This window comes from Halictus rubicundus, chromosome 9, assembly GCF_050948215.1.
Source record: "Halictus rubicundus isolate RS-2024b chromosome 9, iyHalRubi1_principal, whole genome shotgun sequence".
NCBI lineage: Eukaryota > Metazoa > Arthropoda > Insecta > Hymenoptera > Halictidae > Halictus > Halictus rubicundus.
In genome coordinates, this window is record NC_135157.1 from 1,955,948 (window position 1) to 1,968,472 (window position 12,525).

Genomic DNA, 12,525 nt, shown 5'->3' on the forward strand with positions numbered 1-12,525 from the left:
CGTATTAGAGCGATACCTTGATTGATGAGCGTTCAGAACGTTAAGAGAGCGAGAAGGCATACGCAGGTGCCTTAAATAACAAAGACCGTCGAATGTGGAGCACCGTGATTGGAGCTCGCACATCGGACGATCCTTGTTTGTCTCAATTTGAAGGATTCAAGCTGTGAAATTCGGCCAATGAGAATTGAAACGGTTGCTACGCGGTGTCGAGCAACGGCGACACGCGCTCTTGCCGCGTGTTGACATACGCGACAAAAACCGTATGAAATAGCGGTCGCCAGTTAGACAATAGGCACCGAATTCCACAGCTTGAATCCTGAACATACCGCCCGCCTCGAAACACTAGTTTCCAAACTTAACGGGATCGCACGCTGATACATAGAATAGCGGGGGCGGTAGCGTTCCGACGGAACTTAAACGATAAGGGGACTGCGTGTTACAATACCCGCGACGCCAATCCCCGAGCTGCGCAAACGGCAGACCGCCCGCCGTGAGAAACGGTAAACAGAATTCGAGATACGTAAACAATTTAAATTACAAAACGCAAGAGTAACGTGAAAACCGCCCGCCTTGCCGGAATGAAGGCGCGACATTTGGTACACGGGACGCAGACGCAGGACGACTATCGGAACACGTTTCGTCTATGCCTCGGATTTGCACGCGACGGGCAGAGGAACCAACTTGACGATTGGGCGTTTAAAACACGCAATGGCGGTTTTTATTGTCACTACGCGGGTGTGGTCGTCGTCGCCAGGGTGCAATTGCACGATTCGGCCGAGCTCCCACTTACACGGAGGGAGAGTCGGATTGCGTAGGAGGACTAGCTGTCCTATCGATAATGAGGGGCGCGGGCGACGCCACTTACCGCGCTGTTGGAGCGTGTTGAGGTAGTCATTTTGCCACAACTTCCAGAATCGTTCGGTAGTGTGGCGGACGAGTTGCCATCGCGAGAGACGGTTTTCCGCGAGGTCGAGCAGAGAAGGTTGTGGAGGGGTCGTGATCGCAGACCCTATTAAAAAATGACCCGGCGTAGGCGGCTCGTAGTCGTCGAGAGTATCCGAAAGAGGGGCGATGGGTCGCGAATTCAGACACGCCTCGATCGCGCAGAGGAGCGTTGTGAATTCCTCAAAAGTCAACGTTCGATCGCCGAGAACGCGACGAAGGTGGTGTTTAACGCTTTTTACCCCGGCCTCCCATAATCCTCCGAAATGCGGAGCCGAGGGGGGAATGAAATGCCAAGCGACTCCATCACTGGCGGTTCGATTTTGAAAATCGGGGTCGCGAAGTGCAGCGCGGTAGGCCGAAACCAATTCCCGATTTGCTTCGACGAAGGTTGTTCCGTTGTCGGAATACATACGCTCTGGGAGACCTCGACGGGAACAGAAGCGAGTGTAAGCGTTTAAAAACGCAGAAGTGGAGTAGTCCGCGACTAGCTCCACATGCACTGCCTTGGTGGATATACACACGAAGAGCGCGATGTATGCTTTCCGGGATGTGATACCGCGGCCAGCGGAGGCGCGGATTTGAATAGGACCAGCGTAGTCCAAACCGCAATGCGAAAAGGGTTTTTTCGCAGGGGACACCCTCGCTGCCGGGAGATCTCCCATGATCTGAGTCGGTATCGCGGCTCGTTTCCGGACGCATCGAACACACGCGTGAATCGCGGCTTTTACTTGGCTCCGACCCCGGAGAAGCCAGTATTCTTGCCGAAGAATCTGTAGGGTGAGTTGCACGCCGGCATGCAAGGCGCGGGCGTGGGCTTGTTCGATAATAAGGCGCACCAACGGGTGTGGAGACAATAAAATTGGGTGCTTTGAGTGATGTGGAAGGGGGGAATTTCGCAGACGACCTTCCACGCGAAGAAGTCCGTTCTCGTCGAGGAACGGGTGTAGCGACTCGATCGGGTCTTTTGGCGGTAGCGGTTCACCATTAGAATGTGAAGAAATGACTTTGGCGAACTGTCTCTCTTGGATGCGTCGTAACCAGAAGAGTTTGGCCGCGGTGCACTCGCTCGCTGAGAGGGTGCGGCCGGGATGTCGTTTGCGATTGTCGTAGCGACAGCTGCGAGAGTTTCGGACGAACCGTTGTATATAGGCCGTGACTCTTATTAATTTGGGCCAGCTCGATAATCGGGAGTCTAAGACCCACGCGGGAGCGGGGACCACGCTGTGATGCACGACCTTTGACTCGGACGAGTCCTCCAAGAGGAAATGTCGCGGTTGAGTTGGCCATTCCGAGGGATCACAAGGAAGCCAGGCGGGGCCCTTCCACCAGAGGTGAGAGTGGAGCAGTTCGTCGCAGAGAAGTCCGCGCGACGCACAGTCAGCGGGATTGTCCGCTGTAGGAACGTGCCGCCATATAGCGTGGGGAAGACGAGTTTGTACGTCAGCGACGCGATTTGCGACGAACGTCTTCCATTTTGACGGGTGAGACTGCAACCACGCGAGTGCCACTGTAGAATCGGTCCAACAATAGCAAGGAGCGTCGCGAAGGTCAAGACCGGACGAAACGAAATTCATTAAACGTGCCAGAAGGACTGTGGCCTGCAACTCAAGGCGGGGAATGGTCAATGGAGTCAAAGGGGCGACCTTTGACTTAGCCGCGAGTAAAGAGACAGTGATGTGTCCGCTAGAGGAGATACAACGGGCGAAAACAACAGCGGCGTATGCGACTGTCGACGCATCTGCGAACCCGTGAAGTTCAATCCGCGAGGCCTCCGAAATAAATCCGATCCATCGGGAAATCTGGAGACCGTTCAGGACTGTAAAGCGAGAATAAATAGATTTCCACTGCTCGAGAGACGGCGGGATTGGATCGTCCCAACCGATGCGGACGCGCCACAATCCTTGTATGAAAATCTTTGCGCTGATTATCGCGGGAGTAACCCATCCCAAAGGATCGTATAGCTTCGCGATAGTCGAAAGAATGGCTCGTTTGGTGGACGGTAGCGGCTCGGCTAAACTAACCTTGAATTGAAAGGAGTCCCGAGAGGGGTTCCAACTTATCCCGAGGATTTTGACTCGATCGTCGGGAGCGAGATTTTTGGAACATGCCAAACCGTGGTCTTCCGGATCAATATCGGCAAGAAAATCGACCGAATTGCTCGCCCACTTACGTAGCTTCATGTGACCACGTTGGAGAAGCTGGATTAATTGATCCCGGGAATGGCGAATAGCTAAAAGGTCGTTGCCGCCGAAGAGGACATCGTCGACGTAAATGTGGGAGCGAAGGACTCGTACCGCGAGCGGGAACTGGCCCCCGTCATCTTCGATGAGTTGTTGCAGAACGCGGAGAGCCAGGAATGGAGCACAGGTCATGCCATACGTGACGGTCAGCAATTGGAAAGCCTGCGTATCCTTGGAGGAAATGGGCCTCCAGAGGATTCTCTGATAATCGACATCTCGTTCGTCGACCAGAATCTGGCGGTACATTTTTGCAATGTCCGCCGTGTAGACCAAACGAAAGGTTCTCCACCGAAGAATTACGGTAGAAAGATCGAGCTGAAGCTTTGGGCCCGAGAGCAGGTGGTCATTCAGCGTGGACCCGTTCGACGTTACACTGGATGCGTTAAGGACAACGCGAAGGTGAGTCGTGACACTGTCGGCACGTAACACGGGATGGTGCGGAATGTACACGCACTGAGAGGTCGAAGGCGAAATGGGAGCGCGACGCATGTGTCCGAGAGCCTCATATTCTCGGAGGAACTCCTCATACTCCTCGGTCAGAGATGGTTGTAGGAGAAGTTTACGAGATATGGATTGCAGAACCTTTTCTGCGGCAGACCGAGAGTGACCGACTTCAATCGGAGGACCGGTACGGAACGGAAGACGGACTATGTATTGCCCGTCGGGGGCTCGCGATGTGTGCGTTTGGAAGTGCCGCTCGCACTGTTTTTCCTCTTGGGTGAGGGGGGAGGTTGAAGGAATTTCCTCAATCTCCCAAAATCGGCGCAGCTCGTTCGACAGAGTGTCCTGGTGGATGCAGTGATGCATCGAGATGCTGGAGCCCGAGCGAGGTTGTGGGCTCGATCCGCGTGCGACGGAGAGATCGCGCGAGTGCGACCTGATAGGGCCAGAGATGACCCAACCGAAAATGGTTTTCTGGGCAATGGGTTGCCCGCTTGCCCCTTTGCGCAGACCGTCCAGGATTATAGTTGGGTTAATTTCTGCGCCGAGAATGAGATGAATCGCGGCCGAGCTCGAGGGATCAGCATCGGCCCAATTCAAATCTGATAAATGCTCGAGGGATCGAACATTGTGAATGCGCTTCGGCATGTATGTCGAGAGAGACGTCAGGACGAGAGCTGTGGTCACGATCGAAGGAGACGCGGAATCGCGAGGAGCAACGTGGAGGCGCACGGCGTGGCGCACGGTGCCGGCGTGGACTCCGCCGACGGCGGATATGGATGTCGCAACGCGGGTTCGTTTTGCACGCAAGAGGTGCACCATGGCCTCGGTGACGAAGCTGGTCTCGGAACCTTGGTCAATCAGGGCTCGGACAGTGACGCAGCGGCCTGACGGGACGCGGAGTTGAACCCACGCGGTGGCCAATAAAATTCCGGAGCGCGGAGCAGCGAGGGTGGAGGCGAGGTGCGAATTGACCTCGCAGGACGGCACTGGTGGAGTAGAGGGCTCCGAATTTGGCGGAGCTGGAGGAGGCGCGTCTTCGTGCAAGAGCGAGTGGTGCCGCTTGTTGCACACGCGACACGTATATTTGCTGTTACATTCTCGGAGGGAATGACTGCTGCTCAAACAGTTAAAATAACGTGAAAAGCGTTGAGCGAGCTCACGACGGCCGCTGGAGTTTCGTGCCAGGAAGGTGGGGCAAGCACTGAAACTATGTGATGCTCGACAGACTGGGCACGGAGTACGCGAATTCGTGGAGGGCTTGGAAGCGGTCGCAGAATGGACTCGTGAGGAACTAGACGCGAGGTGAGACGATGCGTCGGGACGCGCGGCGGGCGTGGAATTGGAAGAAATCGCGAACTCTTCTAAACCGCGAGAGCGAGAACCGATAAATGACATCAAGGTGTCGAACGAGGGCGGAGTCACGTCGTCGCCGATTTTCAATTTCCACGCCTTCCGCGTCGGAGTGTCCAGCTTTTGGGACACCTGATGGACGAGAATGTCGTTCCACAATTCTTCTGGCTTCCGCCCGAGCCTTTTTAAAGAGTCGACAATAAAACAGACCCGATCGCAGAGAGTCTGGAGGTCTGCTGCCGATTCGCGAGAGAGCGCGGGAAGGTTCTGCAGCGACGAGAGATGCGCGGCGATTATTCGCCGCGGATTATCGTACCGCGCCGATAGCGTCTTCCACGCAATTTGGAAATTGTCCGCGGTTACCGAAAGGTTTCCGATGCAGTCGAGAGCGCGACCCGTTAACGCGGAAACCAAATAATGCAGTCGGGTTACGTCATGCAACTTAGGGTTTTGAATAATAAGTGCGGAAAATTTGTCGCGGAACGCTTCCCAATCTTCGTATTTACCCTCGAACTGCGGTACATTGATTCGGTGTAGCTGTATATCGGGAACCGACGGACACGCTTGTCCGTCGCTCGGTGAATTTGACGGACTCACGGTATCGCTGTTCAGGGCGTCCAGCTGTGTCGTCATGAACGAGAGAGAGAGTTGAGGTAGACTTCCTCCGTGTGGGCGACAGAGTCCTCCTTGAAGTAGGGGTTCTTCGCTCGTTCCTCCGCCGGGATGATAGAGAGGAGTCGCGCGTACCCCTGCTCGAACTTCCTCCACAGATCTTGTAGGTGGACAATCCGGGTCCTCAAGACGGATTTGGTCCAGTTGCTCTTCCCCAGTTTTTTTAAATTTTGAAGAGAACGTTCTATCGCTTGCTGCATCAACAGCTGGGTTTCGACCGTTTCTGCCATGATCGGCGAGGTTTTACACTCCCGCACTTGCCTGCGCTTCACGATCCGGCTCGAAGGACCAAAATGTTTGGCGTCGACCGAAGGTCGGAGTCGCCGGGGGGCCGGAACCACTCAGAAATGAGCGCGCGAAGAGGCAAGGAGAGACGGGAGAATCAAACCTTTCCTTTTTCGGAAAAAATTGCACTTTATTCGGTTGGTTCTGGTCGTACGACGCACGAGGTGCGAGGCACTCGCGAGCGCGAGAGAGAACGCGCGAACGAGAGTCGCGAGCCGGCGAACGGACGGAGATCTTGCGCGTGCAAACTTCTGCCGTCGGATCGCGAAGAGGAAATCTTGAGCGGCACGAAACGCGTGCCGCCGCGAGACGGAAATCTTCTACGCGGACGCCGGAAATCTTGACGCGAAGCAGAGTGCACGTCACGCGGCGCGGGAGATCGCGAGAATATTGCTACCGAATAATGCGAAATCGCGAGAGTCTCAGAGCGCGACAGGTGAGAATCTCTACTTATCGAGACGAGAGCGGACAGACGAGCAAACGTGTAGAGCGATACCTTTTGATTGAATGAGTGTTCAGAACGTTAAGAGAGCGAGAAGGCATACGGAGGTGCCTTAAATAACAAAGACCGTCGAATGTGGAGCACCGTGATTGGAGCTCGCACATCGGACGATCCTTGTTTGTCTCAATTTGAAGGATTCAAGCTGTGAAATTCGGCCAATGAGAATTGAAACGGTTGCTACGCGGTGTCGAGCAACGGCGACACGCGCTCTTGCCGCGTGTTGACATACGCGACAAAAACCGTATGAAATAGCGGTCGCCAGTTAGACAATAGGCACCGAATTCCACAGCTTGAATCCTGAACAGATTGGGTACAACGATACAACCGTACACGGCGACGACCGACGCGAGACTCTTGTCGATCGTCTCTCCTTCGCATTTTTTATCGACGTTGTTCGATTGTCTTTTGTCTCGACGTTATTCGTCCGTTTTTTCTCTGAACACGCGTTCGCCTGTTCTTCGCGGGAAGCGCGTTTCGCCTGTTTTTCGCTGGAATCTAGACATCCCACATAGAATATGTGCAGAATTAAAAATAGATTCCACCGACGTTTACTACATAGTAGCAGGAGACTGGGATGCTAAACACACATCCTGGAACAACAGGAAAAACGATGTGAGAGGGATCGCTTTGAAGTTATGGCTCCCTGATCACGAAATAGAATACAAAATTAAACTTTTTCACTTCAAAACCCCCACATACCTTAAAAATGAATCTTACATTGATTTTTACTTAGCAGACGCGAGAATAAAGTTCAAGAGTGCGCAGAGACAAAATAAAAACAATCACATTTCACAGCGACCACGAAGCTTGCCTTGCCTCAATTAAAGTCCCAATACACACTTACCACCACCGGACTCGGACACACACAACAAAAACATACTGACTAAACTTAATGTACAAAAATTCCAAAACACCCTAAATAAACTCCGACTCGACTTACACCCAAACTGCAACCTTTCTCTAGACCAGATCCACGAACAGTTGAATACTATCCAGAACGAAATCTTAAATGCTATGAATCGAGCCACACCAAAACACAAACCGGCAAACTCGACAGACAAATACTTAAACAGGACAATCAAAAGCATACAACGCACGGAACACAAACTAATCACGCAAATAAGAAAATTACGCAAAATAACCAACACAAACCCCTACATAAACCACGCGATTCACAACACACAACACATGATTCCTGCCACCAGGAAAAAACTCAAACGAGAAATAGAAAAACAGGTCGGAAAATATTGGCTCGATCGTGTAAAAGCAATCAATCCGAGAAACCCGAATCGCATGTTCACAGAAATAAATAAACTATTCCGGAAGAAAGGGAAACAGGGCCTACCAGACTTCAAGATTAACCAAGATAGAACAGACCTGATTAACACAGCCGGCTTAGATCCAGACTCTCTTGAGAAAAACGACGACAATCTAATTGTCAAAGATGACACCCAAAAAACCAACATTCTCGCCGCACACTATGCTATTGCCAGTGATCAAAATAAATCGCTTAACCATCCCAGCTTCAGAGCCGTAATCGAAACAGAAGCGGCAGCAACAGAACGCGAAATTGCCACCACACTACCCAATACCATTTGCACCTTCAGTGATACAAACTCGTCAGTAACCGCAAAACAACCGGAGTCAATGAAAACATACTTTACCAATTTCTCAATAGTTAAAAACAAATTCAAGTACCTAAATAACAAGAAATCGGCCGGAAATGACCAACTCTCAAATTATATACTCAAAAAAATCCCAGACAAAATCATTTGGGCTTACACAATTATCTTCAACAACCTACTAAATTATGGTCTTTTCCCGGAAGAATGGAAGGTTGCCAAGGTAAATTCCATAGCCAAAAAAGGCAAAGATCCCTCAAATCCAAACAGTTACCGACCAATCAGCTTGCTCTCGAACATAGGAAAAGTATATGAACGAATTATTAACGATATAATAACAGACATTTGCAAAGACAAAGATATTATTCCGGAAAAACAGTACGGATTTAGAAAACATCATTCCACGTTACATGCAATCAACAAATTATCCTCCGACGTCAACTGGGCCCTGAATAACGACAACTGTGTGGGTGCCTGTCTTGTGGACCTAGAGAAAGCCTTTGACACAGTTTGGTTGGACGGTTTGATCTGTAAACTAAGGCGAAAAGGCTTCCCACTAATAGTAATTAAACTAATTACAAATATGGTAACAAACCGATCATTTCAAGTAATCAGTGATAAGAACTCCATTTCTCGCGTATTCACAATAAAAACGGACTCCAACAAGGTACCATAAATTCCCCCGTACTTTTCAATATATATACAAACGATATCCTAAACCTCTTCGGGCCAGAGAGAACAGGCTGTTCAAAGATAGCCTATGCCGACGACCTTATTGTATACAAAGAAGGAAAAAACCCATTGGAAATACAAAAAGCACTACAGAGCGCGATTAATAGCCTCTTCACATATTTCAAATCGTGGAAATTAAAAGTCAACACCGACAAGTGTGAAACTATCCTCATTAGACCTTCCTGTCGTACGGCTAGACTTTGCGTTCTAAAGAATTGTAAAACATTTCACCTGGTAGGTGATGCGAACACTAACTCTATAATCCCACACAAAAATTCTGTAAAATATCTAGGATTGACAATTGACAACAGACTTCTATTAAACTCTCACCTCCTCAACCAAGTTCAGAAAGCGAAGAAGATATTCGTCGCCTGTACAAAACTATTCCGCTCAGAAGCGTTGAGCAAAAAATCAAAACTGATCTGCTACCAATTATTAATTAGACCTATCCTGACTTATGGCTGCCAGATGTGGTACAACACCAGCGCCTCCATCATGGAGTCGATCCGCGTCTTTGAAAGACGTTGTCTCAGAGCATGTCTTAACACATACAGATCCGCTCACTCTAATTATAAAAGATACGTAAACAACGAATCGCTGTATAATAAAGCCAATATCAATAGAATCGATAACTTCATAATCAAATTAACCAGAAATTACTTTGCCAACACAGCACAGATCAGAGAGAACAGCTTAATTTTTCCCATACCTTTCCCCGATGAAAACTATATTAAGTTAAGGAGAGTATTTAATAGCATTAACCGTAGGAATAAGTTAAGTTTAAGAGCAGACCTGGCTCAGGTTCAACACCTAGTGTAATAATTAATCAGTAATTACACTGAAAAGTGCAATCAGTACCTTAAAAATCCGTAACAACACAAACCAAAGACCTATGTACAGTTCTTTCTAACTGTGCCCTGCTGTACATAATCAACCCCGCTAGCTTGTAAGACGATTTAGACCTAAGTAATAAGTATCACACGTGCAATAAGTGCAACAAAAAATGTCAACCCCACAAACAGCGTGTGACCGGACTGCCGGTCCTTTAGTTTAGTCTAAAAAGTTACTCTTATTGTTATACTTTTTTTTAGCGTTTAAGTTTATTGTACCGCATTGTAAATATGTGTTTATATTTTGTTTTTGTTTTCCGGCACAATAAACGCTTTAAAAAAAAAAATTCTCGTCCGATCATCGAAGTTAAACAGCGTTGAGCGTGGTTAGTACTTGTATCGATGACCGCCTGGGAACACCACGTGCTGTAGGCTTTCTTTTTTTCTTTTGATCACAATACTTTTTTGTTATGTCTTATGGCGGTCATAGAGAACGCAATCTAGTCAATGGAAAGATTTTAGATTTATTAATTCATTGAGTAGTTAGACGACACTAACAACATGAATGTATCATTGGACGTAAGCGCTGACAGATTTTGGACTAACGATCAAGTAGGATCTCGAAATTGTTTAGTGTCTCGAAAGGAGAATTGTAAAATGACCTTACCAAAAATTTAAGTTAGGTCTCACTCTTTCACTTTGAAATCTACTTCCGCAGCCAACGGTTATATCACGTTGCAATGAACCCCAGTCGTGGCCGAGCCGTGGCCGAGTCACAGCCTATCTCGTGAGCGATAGCACGATTGGTGAAATTTACAAAGAAAATAAAAACGTCATAGACTCCAAATAAAATAGAAGAACATAATACTTCAAAACGGATCACTCAAACGATCAAAACAATACAACGGACTCAAAATCCTCAGAAAATACTGTAAACACAACGGTACAAGAGGGAAACCTAACCTCAAAACCGACCACATGGCGCCCCTGCGAAATCAAGAAATTCAAAAAAATCCTTAATACAGCGGGGGCGGGAACGCCAAATATAGATATAATAATGAAGCCAAACACTACTGCATCAAAAAGGAAGATAAACCAAGGTGGAACTTCAAAAATAATACGCTCCAAGACGATGAAACGCGAAGAAAGGATAAGACCCAGAGTCACCTCACTGGATGCAAAAGATAAAAATACAAGAGAAAACCTTCTAATGGAAGAGAACAAAAAACTAAGAGAAGAAATAGAAACTCTTAAAAAAATGTGCGAAAAGCTTACAAGGGCGCCTCAACACCCTGAACCAACATCAGCGACAACAACAATAGCACCAAACACAGAGGAAAAAACACCTATACCAATGGAAACAGAAAAAACACAAGAGGTCAGCGAAGAAGAATTCACACTAGTAGAAAGGATAAAGAAGAAAAACCAGAAATCACAAGAGAGGAAAGCGATTGTGAATAAAACCACCGCTCTCAATCTAGGAAGCCATCATCAAATCAATGAAACCACAAGGCCAGCACAACCAACAACGTCACCTACATCACCAAAAGGCACCCTACACATAAATTCTGCAACAGCAACACAAAACAAGAGACCGCCACCAATAAACATCCTCGTACAAGACCCCAAGGACACAATCAACCTAATAAAGGAAGCTACGGGTAACACAAATAATTTTTACATTAAGAGAGTAAACACACACAAACACATTGTACAATTAAACAGTCCAGACAACACAGATAAAGTAAAAGACATACTAAATAGAGCAAGTACACAATATTATACATACACCCCAAAATGGCTCAAACATCACAACCTTCTACTAAAAGGTCTACCCTCCTCCTTCTCGGAAGAGGAAATAATGGAAGGCCTCAAAAAGGTTTCCCAAAATAAAATTAGTTTTAGCAAGGTGAGCCGTTTCACCATAAATAATTCCATAAGAGAACAGAGAATACTCCCAATATTTTTAGTGTAACTAGAAGCCAATAGTGACTTTTCATCCATTAAGGATATAAAATATATTCTGCATCACAAAATCAGATAGGAAAAGCTGAAAGGTCAAAACATAAAACAATGTAAACGCTGTCAACGCTTTGACCATACAGCTACAAATTGTAACCTGAATTACAGGTGCATCAAGTGTGACCAAGGTCATGCTCCTAGGGAGTGTGCGTTGGGAAAAAATTCCACTAACCCTTCTAACGTCACACCTTTCTGCATAAATTGTAAAACTTTTGGACACCCAGCCTCATACAGAGGTCGTTCAAAGGCAAAAGAATTTATGCAGGACAGACTCAATAGAAAACCAGACTCTAATATGTAGCGACGTCGTCGCTACCACGTTCCGAGGAATTTGGCATCCCTTTGTTATAAAAGTAATTGTTAGAATTTTTACCTGGGCCCGGTACGTGCCTGCTCATAATGAGTCCCCCGACTCATCTGGCAGCCAGACTTTTCCGGGCCGATATCGTCCCGCCAGCGAGTGTCCTTGGTCCGTGACGAGCCCAGCTACCTCAGGTATTTGTACATACCTAATAGCTGGCCTCGCACGACCAAGGGACTTTTTCGTTGCATGTTTTCGTGGCTGGCGGGTTTTCCCGCTAGCCTTCGTCCATCCCTTTTCCGCGGGACACTCTGTCCTTTTCAAGGACCAAATAAATAGACCTCCGAAGGCGTCGGAGGCGGTCATTACTTGGCTTAACGCTGACGAGGGCAGTCGTACGGCCTCCGTCATCACCTTTGTACGTTTTTCTTTACCTTCGTGTAAATAGCCAGTGTGAATATTCCTTGTAAATAGTATCTTTACAAAATAAACTTCGTATGAACAAACAGAGTGTGGTTAGGTTTTCGTGTCTATTTTATTGTTTTACCTGCCACCTCAAATATAAATGTTTCTCCAAAGC

The 12,525-nt window shown here is 48.0% G+C and overlaps 1 protein-coding gene across 1 annotated transcript; it reads right to left on the reverse strand.

The window, feature by feature from the left end:
• Positions 1-641: 641 nt before the first annotated feature.
• On the reverse strand, positions 642-7,316 carry LOC143357354 (uncharacterized). Its single transcript, XM_076793769.1, has 4 exons — positions 7,283-7,316; positions 7,026-7,028; positions 6,726-6,933; positions 642-5,874 (listed from the first exon to the last, which is right to left on the reverse strand). Exons 1-4 carry the CDS (start codon positions 7,314-7,316, stop codon positions 642-644), a joined length of 5,478 nt encoding a protein of 1,825 aa, XP_076649884.1.
• Between the last annotated feature and the right edge of the window lie 5,209 nt (positions 7,317-12,525).

Excerpts from the sequence above, each read along its gene's own strand:
- LOC143357354 (XM_076793769.1), bottom strand. The coding sequence starts at position 7,316 with ATGTTTTTGTTGTGTGTGTCCGAGTCCGGTGGTG. Across the intron at positions 5,875-6,725 it reads ATCTGTTCAGGATTCAAGCT|AAACGGTCGAAACCCAGCTG; the intron begins GTGGAATTCGGT and ends CGATCATGGCAG.